We start from the raw sequence: 15,967 nt of genomic DNA, 5'->3' as shown, positions 1-15,967 counted from the left end.
TGGAATAGTTAAAAAAGTTCCAAAAATGTACATAAAGTTTGTGGACTTTTCTGTGACCTTGTGTATTTGAACCATATAAGACCTTTTAAGTAGAAAAGCCTAATGACTGAAAACTAAAAGATGTGACAAAGGACACCCAAACAGAGTAAGCACTAAGTAAACACAGCAAAGATGCAGACATGGACAACTGATAGCGAGAAAGTAGCACACAAGACCTGAACAGAAGGTGAATCTGAGATTAGATGATGAGGAAAAGAGAGCAAGGCAGCAACATCGGGTGGTGGCATTGGTGGTGGTGGTGGTGGCAGGTAGGGAGGCTTAGTGCTAGGAAAGGTGGAGGCAGGGAGCCAGCGTGTCACAGAAGATAAGAGAGAGGCAGGCAGAGTGGGAGGTGAGAAACGCAGGCAGGCAGAGATCCAAATATTTGGTCCAAGCAGTCAGGTAGGGCAGCAGGCAGCCGGGAATGGAGAGGGATGAATGCAGGATGCAGACAGGATGGGGTTTGTGAGAGTCATCCAACACCCTGACCTCTGCTGAGTCATCTTCTGAAGTGATACTGTGTGGGCGGATGGGTTCGGCAGCACTTGTCGTGTGCAGCAGGACTCTGGGCACCCTGCATCATCTCCGACGTCTAACAGATCCATGCTGGAGCTCAGAACCGAAGGACAGCTGCAAGGGCAGCTAGGGGGAAAATGTGCTTATTTTTCTTTCTCTGGTAGTATAGCATGCATAGTCACACACTCCTCCTCCTCAGAGGGAGGACAAAGACAGCTGAGATGCTGACCTCAGGTCTTTTTGTCTGACAACCCCCCAATGAAATCGTCAGCAGAAGGTCACTACAGATTGCTGGAGAAACTTTTCATCTACTGCATCTGTTGAATAAAATATCACTGTTCAATTTTCTGTGTGATCATTACAGGAGGCTCTGCAGGTGTCAGCATCCCTCTCAGCCGCCGGTCCCCAGGTCGGTCCCCAGGTCGGCCCCGGGCGTCCAGCAGTGGAGGTGCAATGGAGAATGGGATCATCGGTGGCAGATGTGGTGCCAGACTGAGAGGAGTGATGCCTGATCACTGGGAGCAGGCCTTCAGTGACCCAGGAGAGACACCTTACATAGAGTGAGTGTCCACCCATGCTTCACAATGAGCTTAGCTTAGCATAAAGATAAAACATAGTTAATGTTTTTTGAGCTACTTTAAACTAGTAGGGCATATTATTTTGAGAAAATCTTCAAATATCGTCAAATATTGAACGATACTATATGGCAATATCAGTGCTGTCATACCTATATCATGCAATGCTATGTGTACTGTGTTTCTGATTTTCTCTTTCTGTCTTTCTTTGTCTCTGGAAGGCGCAGCCCAAAGAAAACCAGCTGGCAGAGTCCTCGTGCCTCAAGCAGGGAGACCATCTACAGAAATGAATGTGAGCCTCTTTGTTTCCTTTTTCCCCCTCTCTAACTCTCTGTGTAATTATTAGAACACTGGCAACACATTTAACTGTTGAACAGTCTAAATTAAGCTGCATATTTGTCAAGAGCGGAAGTAGCAGACACAGTCGGCTTGTTAGAGTGAAATGAGATGGAATGAGCTTTTAGCTGAACGGAGATGTGTGTAAGTGATTAAGGCCTGAAGCTGCTGGCAAACAGCCAGCGTCACTGCCGAGGCTGGCAGGGTCGACACGTGGATGGCATGTGACTGCCAACTTAATTTCATAATTTGGTCACATGACTTGTTGTTAAGAGAGCGAGGACATGATCTAGTTTCTGATGTCTGTCTGTGATGATTGCAGACTATCAGAAAGCCATCTGTTGAGAATGCTGTGATTTCTCTCAGTGGGTGCAGTACACCTTTCTCACCAGCAGACGGTGATATGATATTCACAAAGGGCAGAGATTTCTGCCATGTCTGGTTGTTAAATGATGGTGTAGGTATGTGTTTAATTGATATCTGTCTTATCATGATAAATTAAGAAGTAAATATAAATGCAATATATACATTTTTAATAACAGTTTTCATAGGTTTTTTGATGCAAAGTAACAGTAAATAAAAAAAGACCCAGATTACTGCACTGAGCTGGGTCAAGCTAATGGATTATGATTTTAAGGTGGCAGTATGTAATGGATTCTGCTTTTAATGCAATCTTTGCATCATATGCTTTGTAGTATTTTGTTAAAAGCCATCTGGCGATTGGTTTGCAGTGGGACGACCCTCTTTTTCTCTTCTTTCCCCTCATTCCTAAAACTCATCAGTCCTAGCTGTACTTTACCACACAGGACCCGGTGCTGCACTTTTCCTTCACTTTAGGACCTTTATGACTTTTCCTCAGAGGTGAGCATCATTATTATGCTATAAATGTCTCCCTCCGTCTGTGTGTCACTGTCTTTTGCGCCTACCAGGGTTCACAGACCGGCCTGAGGAGCTCAGGGGTTTTCCTGTGCACACACACTTGATTAAGGGCTTCAGAGGTTTTGGTTTTAATATCGTGGGCGGCAGCAGACCAAACGAGTTCCTGCAGGTGTACAGTGTGACTGCAAGCGGACCCTCAGCGCTCAAGACGGGTAAGAAAGCTAGAAATGTAAGATGTTTTTTCTTTGTTTGCAGACTGTGAGTATGAGCTAAAATCTTCAAAGTGTGTTATCTAGTTCTTGTGCTCTATGCAATTTTCTTATCTGCCACAGAAAGTGTATATCACAGTCAGCCCTTAATCCTCAAACTAGTACACCATAATCTTGCTATCATATGCAGATAAAGACACACACACACGCACATACACACACACACAAACACTTCCACACAAATGTCCATACAGGCAGATATTACCACTCTAAGAAGCCAGAGCACAGGCTGTCTCTGCTGGGACTGATCTAGTTCGTATCTGTTAATAGGCTGGTTTATGGGGGATTAGTTGGTGGGATTATTCCACACACACAAAACACACCGACAGTATTCCATTTGCAATCACACATCTGCACTGAAAATGGTAAAAAACAAAACAAAAACAAGTACAAACAGCTTGATGAGCAGATCATTTATATTATATAGTAGCCATGACTACCCCCCAGTCTGGGGAAAAGCCTGTTTCTCTAAGGTTGGCTGTTTCATTTTAGCTGTCAGCATCATCTTAGTGATGTGCATTTCATTTGTTTGAAATGCCTCTAACGTACACCTAAATGGGCAAAAATTGGTACGTCAGAGCGAGAGTATTTACTCCGTCTTTCTCCGGTATCAGAACTTTCTCCAAAAGTCAGTAGTCAGTGACCAGAGGTGACCGTGGCACAGTATTTACAGTGGGGAAAAAAAGTATTTAGTCAGCCACCAATTGTGCAAGTTCTCCTATTTAAAAAGATGAGAGAGCCCTGTAATTTTCATCACAGGTATACCTCAACTATGAGAGACAAAATGAGAAACAAAAATCCAGAAAATCACATTGTAGGATTTTTAAAGAATTTATTTGCAAATTATGGTGGAAAATAAGTATTTGGTCAATAACAAAATGTCATCTCAATACTTTGTTATATACCCTTTGTTGGCAATGACAGAGGTCAAACGTTTTCTGTAAGTCTTCACAAGGTTTTCACACACTTTTGCTGGTATTTTGGCCCATTCCTCCATGCAGATCTCCTCTAGAGCAGTAATGTTTTGGGGCTGACGCTGGGTAACACGGACTTTCAACTCCCTCCAAAGATTTTCTATGGGGTTGAGATCTGGAGACTGGCTAGGCCACTCCAGGACCTTGCAATGCTTCTTACGAAGCCACTCCTTTGTTGCCCGGGCGGTGTGTTTGGGATCATTGTCATGTTGAAAGACCCAGCCACGTTTCATCTTCAATGCCCTTGCTGATGGAAGGAGGTTTTCACTCAAAATCTCACGATACATGGCCCCATTCATTCTTTCATTTACACGGATCAGTCGTCCAGGTCCCTTTGCAGAAAAACAGCCCCAAAGCATGATGTTTCCACCCCCATGCTTCACAGTAGGTATGGTGTTCTTCGGATGCAACTCAGCATTCTTTCTCCTCCAAACACGACAAGTTGAGTTTTTACCAAAAAGTTCTATTTTGGTTTCATCTGACCATATGACATTCTCCCAATCCTCTTCTGGATCATCCAAATGCTCTCTAGCAAACTTCAAACAGGGCCTGGATATGTACTGGTTTAAGCAGGGGGGACACGTCTGGCACTGCAGGATTTGAGTCCCTGGCGGCGCAGTGTGTTACTGATGGTAGCTTTTGTTACTTTGGTCCCAGCTCTCCGGAGGTCATTCACTAGGTCCCCCCGTGTGGTTCTGGGATTTTTGCTCACAGTTCTGGTGATCATTTTGACCCCACGGGGTGAGATCTTGCGTGGAGCCCCAGATCGAGGGAGATTATCAGTGGTCTTATATGTCTTCCATTTTCTAATAATTGCTCCCACAGTTGATTTCTTCACACCAAGCTGCTTACCTATTGCAGATTCAGTCTTCCCAGCCTGGTGCAGGTCTACAATTTTGTTTCTGGTGTCCTTTGACAGCTCTTTGGTCTTGGCCATAGTGGAGTTTGGAGTGTGACTGTTTGAGGTTGTGGACAGGTGTCTTTTATACTGATAACGACTCCAAACAGATGCCATTAATACAGGTAACGAGTGGAGGACAGAGGAGCCTCTTAAAGAAAAAGTTACAGGTCTGTGAGAGCCAGAAATCTTGCTTGTGACCAAATACTTCTTTTACTGAGGAATTTACCAATTAATTCATTAAAAATCCTACAATGTGATTTTCTACATTTTCTTTTCTTATTTTGTCTCTCATAGTTCAGGTATACATATGATGAAAATTACAGGCCTCTCTCATCTTTTTAAGTGGGAGAACTTGCACAATTGGTGGCTGACTAAATACTTTTTTTCCCCACTGTAAATAAATATAATGCTATAATGACCTTTCTGTCTGTGTGTTTTTGTTTGTGCTCCATCAGCGGACATCCTGGTGTACATCAGTGATGTTTGTGTGTTAGGAGTGTCTCACAAAGAGGTCGTGGAGATGCTCAAGTCAGTGCCTGCTGGCCACAGCGTGGATATAGAGGTCAGAAGAGGTTACCCCATGCTCTACAACCCCGATGGCTGTCCCAAGCAGCCTCCACCACAGTTACTGGACAGCGGGGACCCCATCCACCCACCCACTACCACCCAACCTCAGCCTCTTCACTATCTACCTCGTCTCCCAACACCCACACCCCAGAGCCAGCACTTTAACTTCAATGGGGTCCACAGTGATGTCAGCTACACGGAGCCCGGCGTGACTCTAGACGCTAATGGGAATGCTACATCCTTTGGTTCCAGGCCGCTGCCTCCATACAGACGCTCCAGTGTGAGCAACGCTGCCTCTTTATCTCCTGGTCGGCCCCCTCGTTCCCTGAGAAGTTTGGCCAGGCTGCAGTCGCTCGACCCAACGCTGGCCAGTCAGAGTGACAGTGAAGTCGTTTCTGCGATTGGTTCACACAGGTAAGATGCTGTAACACAACACAAAACAACTAAATCTATGATGTTTATTGTACTTCCAAATACCATTAATTATCATTCTGATGGTTCCCTTTGTAACTGTCAACCAAATATAACTATGTAATTTATTAAAAAATTTCTTCATGCAAGCATTGGTTTTATTAAACAGGGCCTCAATGATCCGAAATCACAACAACAATTCTCTGTCAACACCGCCTCAACCTCTACGTTATGGAACGTCCAAGTCATCTGAGAGCGACCTGTCCACCTGCACCTTGTCTGGGTCCAGGCTGCCTCTGCCTCATTCGCCACGGAGGCCTTCATCTTCCCCCGATGGCCCCCGCAGTGCTTACTCCCGCCTCTTCAGACCACAGACCTCCCTCCTCAAACCTCCTCCGACCCCAGACAGCCCTCACCACCGGGGCTTCAATGGTTACTATGGCAACGGCAGTCCCACCGCGAGTCCCAGCAGCGTGTCATCTCCCGGGGCGATGAGCGTGGGCAGTTTCAGTGGTGGGGAACTGGTGCCGGTGGCCTTGGCTCAGACTGAGGGAGACAGGGGCCTCGGGTTTAGTGTGACGGCTGGTGGGCCCGGAGGCAGGATGACTGTGGTGAAAAGAGTCTGGAACAGGAAGCAGTGCAACACTCTGCAGCCAGGGGACACTATTGTCAAAATCAATGGCGCTGATGTCCAGAGTCTTAGCTTTGCACAGGTAATGGAAGAACAATGTGGGGATCATGATGTGGCATCTAGCATCAAAACACTCTAAAATATATTTGTTATTGGATGTTATGATCAAACTGATAGAATTTCATAAGAAAAAGGTCAATAATATTCCACAAAAACACACATAAAGAAGCATAGGTATAACTGTGAGGTGGTAATTCTCATTATTTGTGTTGACAGGTACAGGCGATTCTGCAGGAACACACCAAACAGGGAGAAGTCATCTTACTGGTTTACAGGGGAGGTAAGTCATTCACTTTCACTTAAGAGTCAATGAGTAAACATGTCTCTCTGTGGCTAAATTAATCTACCAGTTAATTATCTCTTTCATTTGCAGCCGTCTATCACTCAACCATCTCCCCTGGGTCTATCCGGAGACTCCCCCCACCTCTACTCCGCCCCCCTCCTCCACCTGTTAGCTTAGACAGCTCCTCTGTGCTCCTAGAAACACTTCCCATACCCCACACCTCCATTACCAATCCTCCAGCCGCCACACACTCCTCGCTAATCCAGAGCACCAGTTTCTTGGAGTCGATTCCAGTAACCTTGACTATGGAGCCCAAAGACTGGATCAACACGGGCCTGGAGGACGAAGCTGGAGCTGTCCCTGTGTCTGATTCAGGCCTGGAGAAGCAGAGTAATCAACAGACTCGGCCGCTTCGAGGGTTTGATGTGGAGCTGAGAAGGAAACCAGGAGAAGGCTTCGGGTTCGTCATTGCCTCTCAGGATGTGGAGAACAGTAAAGGTAGGAGAGAACTACTGTATATAACCATCTGAGCATCAGAAATGAAAGTGGACGGATGTTATGCAGCATTAGATGAACTTTTCTGGCCAAGCACAACCATTTGGTTACCTGCCCACAGAAACAGGTTCCATTTGGATGCCCTTGTAGACAGAAGCACCATTAAGTAATTACAGATTAAAAAGTGGTCACTGTGGCCACATGCCACAGGATGAGTCATGATGCATCATCAAGTCTTTTCTTGTAAAGGGTTTGTTTGCAGTGTTAAAGAAAATCTGTTCTGGCACATGTTTCCAGTCATGAAGTCCACGTTTGTGTAGCAGACAGGAAGAGTCAGAAAGTTATTTGATGGTAGAAACAATAGTTACAGCTGCCATTTGTCTGTGAATTAAAGTAGTCACACCCCAAATGTGCGACATTTAAAATATATTAAATGAGTGAGTTCTACCAGTGAGCATATATTTCACACTTCAACATGTAGGTCTTTAGAGGTTTCACAGGGATAATAAGAATAATAACACATCAGATATGTATGCACTTTTCAGGATACTCAAAGACAGCAGGGGGAAAACACATAATAGTGAAGTCCGGCAGTGATTATGGGTATTTAGGTACTTCAGTGTGGCCTTCATTTGTCAGGCCTGGATGTTATGTCAAACACTTACCAGTCATTTCTGCTGACAGTGTAATAACTCTTTAAATATATTCATGTAAAAAATGCACCTTAACTTATCATGTCAGCTAGATTTGCCTACTTAGCTTTAAGTCTTGGCATGAAAAGAAATATAGCCCAAATGCCAAACTTGTCCTTGTGGGTTTATTTTGTTGGATGTGCCTGAGATTTGTTTTCATTTAGCTTGGATGTCTTCTGCAGTGTGACCTTTTGTTAAAAGCATGAAATCCTTGGATCTCCGTCTGTGTATCTCTATCCTGTCTGACCTGACAGGACATTGAGACTTGTTTATGTTCTGTCTGGGAAGCACAACACATCCTTCCCTTATTACTTTTTAGTGCTGGTTAACCGCAGCATCCTCATGATGTATTGCCCCCTCCTCCCCCCTTCCTATGTCTTGCATATATTGGCGGCTCTGTTCCACTCCGATGCACTTCAATTTGCTTTATGGCCCAGGCTAACACGCATTTGTGTTTTCATGGTGAGATTAAGGCTGTAGGTGCACCTGTCCCTGCAGTATGGAGACCACTCCTCCTCGTAAACCTCCGTCTTCATCATGTCCTCATTCTCCCTCTCATTTCACTCCTGTTATGCCACAGAAATAAGTCCTCCGTGCCTTTCTACATCTCCCTTTTTACTTAATCATTTCCTCTTCCCACCTCTTTCTTCCTCTTCCTCTCATCACTCTTTCTCTCCACCACTCCGTCTCATAAGCTCCCGCCCACTCTCTCCTTCTCTCACTCTCTCACACCCCTTTTACTCTGCAGTAAAAGCGTCCAGTCTGGTTTTTCAAAAGATTAAAACTCTCCCTCTCTCCCTCTCCCTCTCTCTCTCTCTCTCCCTCCTACCTCCTGCTCCCTCCATCCTCTCTGAGAAATGCTACGCTGAACATTTCCCTCGCCGAGGAGCAACAGAGGGGACAGCAAACCTGTGTTTTACCTCCTGTTGACCGTTGCATGTGAATCTCCACACCTCCAAACTGCTTGAAACGGAATAGAGGATTTTTTTTTTATTGTTATTATTTTGTGTTATTTTTCTGTGCATGCTTATCAAAGAGCCATGTTGGAGAGACTACAGTCTGCATTGAAAACTGTGAAGGAATCTAAACGTAATTATTCGCTTTGTTTACTAAGAAACAGAATAAGGAATGTTTGGTGCAGTGTTTCTGCTGTGTGCTTGAGGTTAATGGCTCTGTGTTGCGCTCCAAAGTTTGCTTGGATGTGTGTGACGACAGTGTGAAAGTTAGATCCACAGATAGTTGAAGGGGTTGTTTTTCACCTGATGAAAAGGAATTTAAGATGTTAAGCCAGGCTTACAGCAGCATGACATGATGATGGTGATGTGGTAATGGTCTGTGTATTAGTAAGATACATTTGCAGTAAACTCAATGGATTTAACAGTTAAGTAGAAGCAGTGGTGCTCAGCACTAGCCAGCCTGCATGCACACTAAAAGAACCACAGTGTTCTCTGGGTCTCTGTCACGTACTGTGGTAGACATCTGCAGGCTGCTGTGGCGGCATCTGCACCCGCCTTACTGATTCATTTGGTCTGCAGAGGGGGATATGTTTTTTACGATGGCAGGGAGGGGGGATGCTAGCACTCCTGAGCGGTGATCAGTGCATCGCGTCAGAGGCTGGCTGGCTGCTGGGCATACCGCAGTGGGATTACTGTGGACAGGAGAACACAGAGAGCCAGAGGAAAACGATATAAAGCAGTCCATTTGGATACATCTGTGTGTAGTTTCAGTGCGTGCCTCTTTCCCAGGCTGCGACTATGTGTGTGTGTGTGCGTGTATGTGATCATGGCTCTTGCATGTGTATTCATGTGTTTGGCTGGTGTATTATGCATGATAAGAAGACTATTTGCAAAGCTGCCTTGGCTTTGATTTGACCTGATTGCTGTTTCTGCCTGGGTCACCCAGATTAGGCCCAGATTGGAGATGCGTCTCTGGGCTTTGATTTAGAGGCTGTTCCAAAGTGACATGCACTTCATCTCACAGGACACATTCTCACCCCTTCTAATTAAAATGTTAACTCTATAAACAATTTAAACATGCAATGTCTTTCTTTCTTTTTTTTAATCCTAGATGGATATAAACCAAGAGGAGAGAGGGCTGGATGAGAGTCTCAAAATGTTTATGCTGCCTGATGGGTTACATAAGGCCACTGGCAAGACTCTAGAGGGGCCAGCTGTCACCAAAGCACAGCATAAACTCTCACAGAGGGGTCAGGGACAGCGTAACAGAGAGTTTGCAAAATACAGAAGCAGCAGCAGAAGACAGACACGAACAGAAGCAGCAAAAAAACTGTAGGAAGCTTTTGGATTAATTTTAGGCCGCTCCATATGTTTCTCATCAGCCTCAGACACTGACCAGAGCTGATCTCTTTATACTGAAATTAGATATCACTAATTGCCCCCTCCTGCTACCTTCTTTCATACACACACTTACATATTATCTGTCTCAGCTTCACACTGTCTATTATAGCTGATGAGAGCCTGGGAGATGATGGCCAGAATTTTCCCACACAGAGTATTTCATGATACCAGCACAAAAAAAAAGCATCGCTGTGGGTTTCATAAGCTTGTGGCATAGTTGCAAGTTTTTGGATCTCAAAAAGGCTGAGTTGTATAGAGTGAAGTGTAAATATCTAAAGTCTGTTGTGTAGCTTTGACAGATTCAGGATGAAAAAACTGCTGGAAGGGCTTGAGTTTGTTCTTGAGGTGAAAGACAAATTATTGAACAGCAGAAAGCTGTTCCCGGTGTGTCAGCGGATGGAGAGATAGGTTGATAGATGGGAAGATGAAGGAGAGGAGGAGAGTGTTTCAAGGAGACAGTGGGGGGTGTATAGAGATTGGCTTCTGTGGATGTAATTTGTAAAGTAAACTCTGCCAAAAACAATCCAGAGCTTAGTTACTTGTTTTTGGATTTTTGGCACGGAGATAAATCATCCTGCTTTTAAATTTATCTACATTTGACCTCATTTATTACTCACTGCCCTCAGTTAAAAGGGAATGTTTGGGGGGTTGGATTGTTTAGAAACTCAAGCAACAAGTTATTAATTGATTTTTGTGCTTTTTTTCAGCTGCTTCTCTTCTTCCCCACCGGTTTGTGACGGTCCGGCGAGGCAGCCCCGCAGCAAAGAGTGGTCAGATCCGGCCTGGGGACCGCTTAGAAGCTGTGGAGGGCCGCCCGGTGGTGACTCTGCCTCACCGGGAGCTAGCTCAGATACTTAGACGAGCAGGAAATACCCTGCGCCTCACCATCGTCCCTCGTCCCAGCACCTGTAAGTGCAGACATAAGCATCCACACACATCCACACCAACATACTGTGGCTCTTAATTTATAACCCTCATCTTTGACAGACACTTCAAGCCTTTCAGAAACCAATGACTATGACCCCAGTCACAGAAGCAGAAAGGGTCAGAGGTCACGTCCAAAGGTGAGGCCAGAAACATAGTCTGTAATGCTATTCACTGCAGTAGTGTAAAATTTCCTATACGGATGATTTTGTTTTCTCCCAGCGTGACTCCAGGTATTACAGTGTAGATCTAGATCGTGGCCCCTCTGGCTTTGGCTTCAGCCTCCGAGGGGGAAGTGAGTACAACATGGGTCTTTACGTCCTGGGACTGATGGAGGGAGGGCCGGCCTCACGGAGCCAAAAGATGCAGGTGTGTGAGCCTTCCACAGTAATTCTCCCCTTCTCTCAGTAAAATGTTGATGTACGACATAAATAATCATGACTTTTTGCTACAGTGCCACCTTGAGGCTTACATTTGCAGTGTACTGAACACAAAAAAACCAGATGATATATTTAAAGTGCATGTTGTGACTGTAGGTGAGCGATCAGCTTATGGAGATCAACGGGGACAGTACAGCTGGAATGACACACAGCCAGGCCGTGGAGCAGATACGCAGAGGAGGCAACCGCATCCACCTCGTCCTCAAGAGAGGAAACGGCTATGTGCCCGACTATGGTGAGACCAGAGCAGGAGGATTTAGGAATATTTAAAATCATTTAAAATAAGATATTGAACTGCAGGAAACTTCATGTCTGTGCATACAAGGAGTGACTGAAAGGTTTTTTGGCCTACATGACCTCATGAGTCCAGTGGATCCTACACAATAGAAACACTGGGGAGCACTTTCTGCAAAGATTTGCAGCACCTCATACATGTGGTGCCAGTATTTATGTTTGAAGTCATTGAATTTTTTAAGTCAACACTGCCTGTGAGTCCACAGTGGCAATGGTTGCCATAGAGGAATTTGAGATGAAGCTGTTTAGAGGTTGCCATTTTCACAGTAATGACTGAAACACTGGACTATGTGCCACAAACTTATCAATCACCTCTTGTATCTTTGGGTTTATTATCTCCTTTCTTCTTCTTTTTCTATGGGTTCTAACTAACATGCTTTCTTTTCTGGTATTTCCCACTTTTTAAACCTGTAATCTTTTTTTATTGTTTCCCTACTCCGTATTTCCCCTCTTCCTGTTTTTGGACTTCCTTTCTCTTCTTCCTCTCTCAGTGGAGCTTTCCAGTTTATCTCTGTGTATGACCAACTCCAAGCTAGGCGAGCCTTGCTTCTATGTCATTGGACGGACCGAGAATACGCGGTTGGTAATGGTTCCTGTTAGTTCTCCCATTTTCTGTCTCTCTACATCCCTCTGCCCAGTCACCACTGCTGTCTTCCACATAGCATAAAGCCTGTATTGGACTTCTTCATTATGAGATATTCATTATAAATTGTGCTGAACACAATGGAAGAAAATGGCAAAAAATAAATCATAAAGTCTTCTCATGATCAGATGTGTGTTAAACTAGAGATTTTGCTGTTCCCTTTCTCTTTTACCTGCCTATTCAGTGTGTTCTCTCTTTCTCTCCCCCTACATAATGTTTGTCCAGGCCATGAGCAAAGAATCACCTCCCCCTCCCTCCCGCATCACGCCAAGGAGCAGGGTTTGGCTGCAGTAGACTCCGCTGGAAGGAGGGGGCGCAGTTCCGAGCAAAAGAGGCGAAGCAGGTCAAACGAGAGAGCGATAGAGACTGAGAAGAGAAGAAGGAGAAGAGGAAGATTGGGATCAGGGGGAGGCGAGCGTCAAGGTTTACAAAGCCCCATCTCTGAGCAGAGAGAGAAATCTCAAGAAGACAGGAGGAGGAGGCGGAGGACAAGAGAATCTCAGAGTTTACCCAGAGATGCCCTCAGGAAACATGATGAGAGCGACACAGAAAAAAGAGCCATGAGGGGGAGGAAAAGGGGTAAGGAGAGGGGGAGAGGCACAGAGAGGAGGAACAGGAGCGAGGAGAGGGTGAGGGTGGCAGAGGATGAAGAGCCCGAGCAAGAGGAAGAGCAGGAAGTACAGGAGGAGGTGGAAAAAAGTGAGGGGGAGGAGAACAAGATGCAGGAGAGAGTGGATTTAGAGGGAGAGGAGAGTGATGAAGAAGTTTTTCTACCTATTACAAGTCCTACACAAAAGCTTCCCAGACCCAAACAGAACTGGGAAGGAGAACAAGAAGAGAACTGGGACATGGTAGCAAAGTACAGAGAACTGAGGATGGAGAGCGAGGACGGGCCAGAGGAGAGGTCACAGGATGATAACGACGCTGAGAATGGGGATGATGGAGACAGCGGTGAAGCGAGCAGGCATATGTCGAGTGTTGCTGCGGTAGATCTGGGGTCACACAGAAAGCCCTTCTCGTTCCTCACCTCCACTCTGTCCGTAGGGCAGCTGGGGGACGATGAGTCAGAGTCTGAAGGCAGCCAATCTGACGGCAGCGTGTCTGCTGCCAGCATCTCAGGCCTTTCTCTGGCTGTCACAGAGGCTGGCGGGCGCAGGGCCACGGCGCTGCCAGGCCCCTGGCTCCCACCCAGCCAGCAGAGGCTGGCTCAGGCCGTGCAGGGTAACAGACAGCCCAGGAAGTGGACGGGACAGAGGGGAAGAAGAAACGCTGTGTCTTGACTCTGTTAACAGGAAGCTGAGCGCGCCGCAGCAGAATGACACTGTATCAGATTCTGTCAGTTTTACACTGTTTAGACCTCGGCTTGTTTTCTGCAGCTACCCACTCAGCTAACAGTTCCTCTGAGTCACTTTGGTATCGTATGAAGTCATATTCTTTGTGCCTTTTTACAGCTGAACTCTGGCTGATGTTAATATTACATATTAACTTGTAAAAATGACACCGACATTACGTCTCCCTCTCCCAACAATATTATTGTCTTTGTTTTCCAAGGCACTGTTGTTATCCTTAGGTTGCACAGCAGTTGTGACAAGTGTTTCCAGGACAACAAGGCCTTCTTCATGTCTCTCTCTCACCTGCCCGCTTCTCTGTGGTGATTAAAGCTACTTTAGCAGTGTCCTTTCTTAAAGGGACAGTTCACTCACATTGTATTTTTTCCTGTGGTCTGGTTTGATACGAACCATAAAGGTTTCTGCACTCTGCTTGGTGCTCAAAGTGCCAAAAACACAACTCAAATCAATAGCTCTTACTTTCTGAAAAGGAAATGCAACAAGCCAGTGAGCCTCTTTGAAAGCTAGCAAGTTTGCTTGTCGGTTGACTGTGAGATTCTCGGCCTGTTTGTAAGAAAAAATATGCACATGAGAGTCAAACAGTGACTTCCTCCACACACACACACTGCCAGTACGTTGTTCTTCACATAACTGGAATCCAGACAGTTAGGATTCGTGTGAGTCTCATAAATTTCACAGGAATCCACTTCAACTCTATCACAGGATGAACATTAATATTTGATTTGTATGTGAACTGTCCCTTTATGTAGCATTCAGAGACTGCTTTGACATTTATTATACCTCATGAAGACACCGAGCAATAATAATGCAACTGTCCAAGGCACCACAACACACTCACCACGCTAATCTGGTCTGAGAGGAGTCTGTGTTTGTACAGTTTTGTCTTATATGTGGACACAACTTGTAATGTCGTTCCATATAACTGGATATTTGATTGTGATAAATCCCTTTTGAAAGCAGGTGTGAAATCTATATTCTGTACATATTTGTAGAGAGATAAATAACAGAACCTATTGTAAATATGACACTATAAATGGAGACCCGATTTATATGAATATATTAGAATATATCATATCATATAAGTCTAAATATATATAAATATATATATATATATATATATATGCAGTACCAATATATTACATACAACAGCTAACCAATCAGATTATTTATTATTGTGTCATGACAAGCTCACAGATTTATTTGTACCTGCCCTGTTCATACATGAATGTTTTGTACAGTCATATGCTGCTCAAGTGTGGATTACTGTTTGCTGTACTTCAGAAAGATGCCAAAAATATGCATCCGGTGTGCATATTTCCAGTACTGTTAGTATGTGGGGTCAGAACACAAACCACTATCTTAGATTCTAGACAAGAGTGCTGTGCCCATTGTGCCACGTACAGTTGCCTTGGTAACATAAACCACTTTATCCTAACCGCTGATTTTTCTTACTGTGAAAACCTTTACTCCAAGGTCTTTAATACTCAAGGTGGGTGGACTGTTCAGTAATTTCAGTCATGCCAAAAAAAAAAAAACCAACAAAAAAACAAAGTAAAAGCAGGCCCCCTACTGTAATGTACCACACACTCTAAGGCAAGCGTCAGAGATGGCACATGGTTTCCCTTCTTGAGCTGAGTGGATACTGTGAGATGTTATTTTTCTATGAAATTATCTTTTTTGATATACTCAGGTTTTCTGATACTTTGCTCTAGATAAGCCATCGGGAGGTACAGCTACAGACTTCATATGATTAATGGAGGCATTATGTTGATTGTTGACGGTGGTACGAGGCGACGCAGACTGTTATCTGTTACCTGTAATCATCTAGAGGTGAAGTCTTTGTTTGGTACCCATAGGAACAAACCAGAGAAGGGAAATGAATGATTTGGTGTGACCCAGCCCATTCTGTTTGCTGCTCAAAATAGCGATGCAGCTACACTAACTGTATTCTCTGACAGTGACAGGTAGCCATATATGTAAGAATTTTTGTTTTTTTGCTAAATTTCTTTCTTTAATTTTTTTACCTTTCATTTCCTAAGGGGGTTGTGTAGCTGAACTGTAAAGACATTCTAATAAAACTGCAAATAAACTGCTGAACCAATTTTCTCATGCATATTGTCCTGTTTTATTCCCAGTAACGGACAGCAGGTGGCAGTAAAAACGCAGGTTACAGTAGTAGGTGAGATTTGACAAAATAAAGGAATGTGTTCATGGGTATGAGATTATTTTAAGGATCCAACAAGATCCTAATAAATAACAGTTTGAGCTTCCTTAAGATAAATCAGTGAGGTTTTTCACAGAAATAATTTCCCTCTGATGAATTATTCAACCT

General features: G+C 44.5%; 1 protein-coding gene across 1 annotated transcript in view; it reads left to right on the top strand.

Annotated features, from left to right (window-relative positions):
* The window catches only part of magixb (MAGI family member, X-linked b), a 32,853-nt gene extending 19,287 nt beyond the window's left edge, over nt 1-13,566 (top strand). Inside the window, exons 6-17 of the mRNA XM_028410417.1 lie at nt 920-1,115; nt 1,352-1,422; nt 2,396-2,557; nt 4,945-5,470; nt 5,637-6,180; nt 6,375-6,438; nt 6,532-6,939; nt 10,693-10,893; nt 10,973-11,049; nt 11,132-11,278; nt 11,446-11,584; nt 12,512-13,566. Of these exons, the coding sequence (XP_028266218.1) occupies nt 920-1,115; nt 1,352-1,422; nt 2,396-2,557; nt 4,945-5,470; nt 5,637-6,180; nt 6,375-6,438; nt 6,532-6,939; nt 10,693-10,893; nt 10,973-11,049; nt 11,132-11,278; nt 11,446-11,584; nt 12,512-13,566 (3,590 nt within the window). The remainder of the gene's footprint in view (nt 1-919; nt 1,116-1,351; nt 1,423-2,395; nt 2,558-4,944; nt 5,471-5,636; nt 6,181-6,374; nt 6,439-6,531; nt 6,940-10,692; nt 10,894-10,972; nt 11,050-11,131; nt 11,279-11,445; nt 11,585-12,511) is intronic.
* Nucleotides 13,567-15,967: the final 2,401 nt, after the last annotated feature.

Source organism: Parambassis ranga, chromosome 7 (assembly GCF_900634625.1).
Source record: "Parambassis ranga chromosome 7, fParRan2.1, whole genome shotgun sequence".
NCBI lineage: Eukaryota > Metazoa > Chordata > Actinopteri > Ambassidae > Parambassis > Parambassis ranga.
This window is presented reverse-complemented; position numbering and strand designations above follow the sequence as displayed.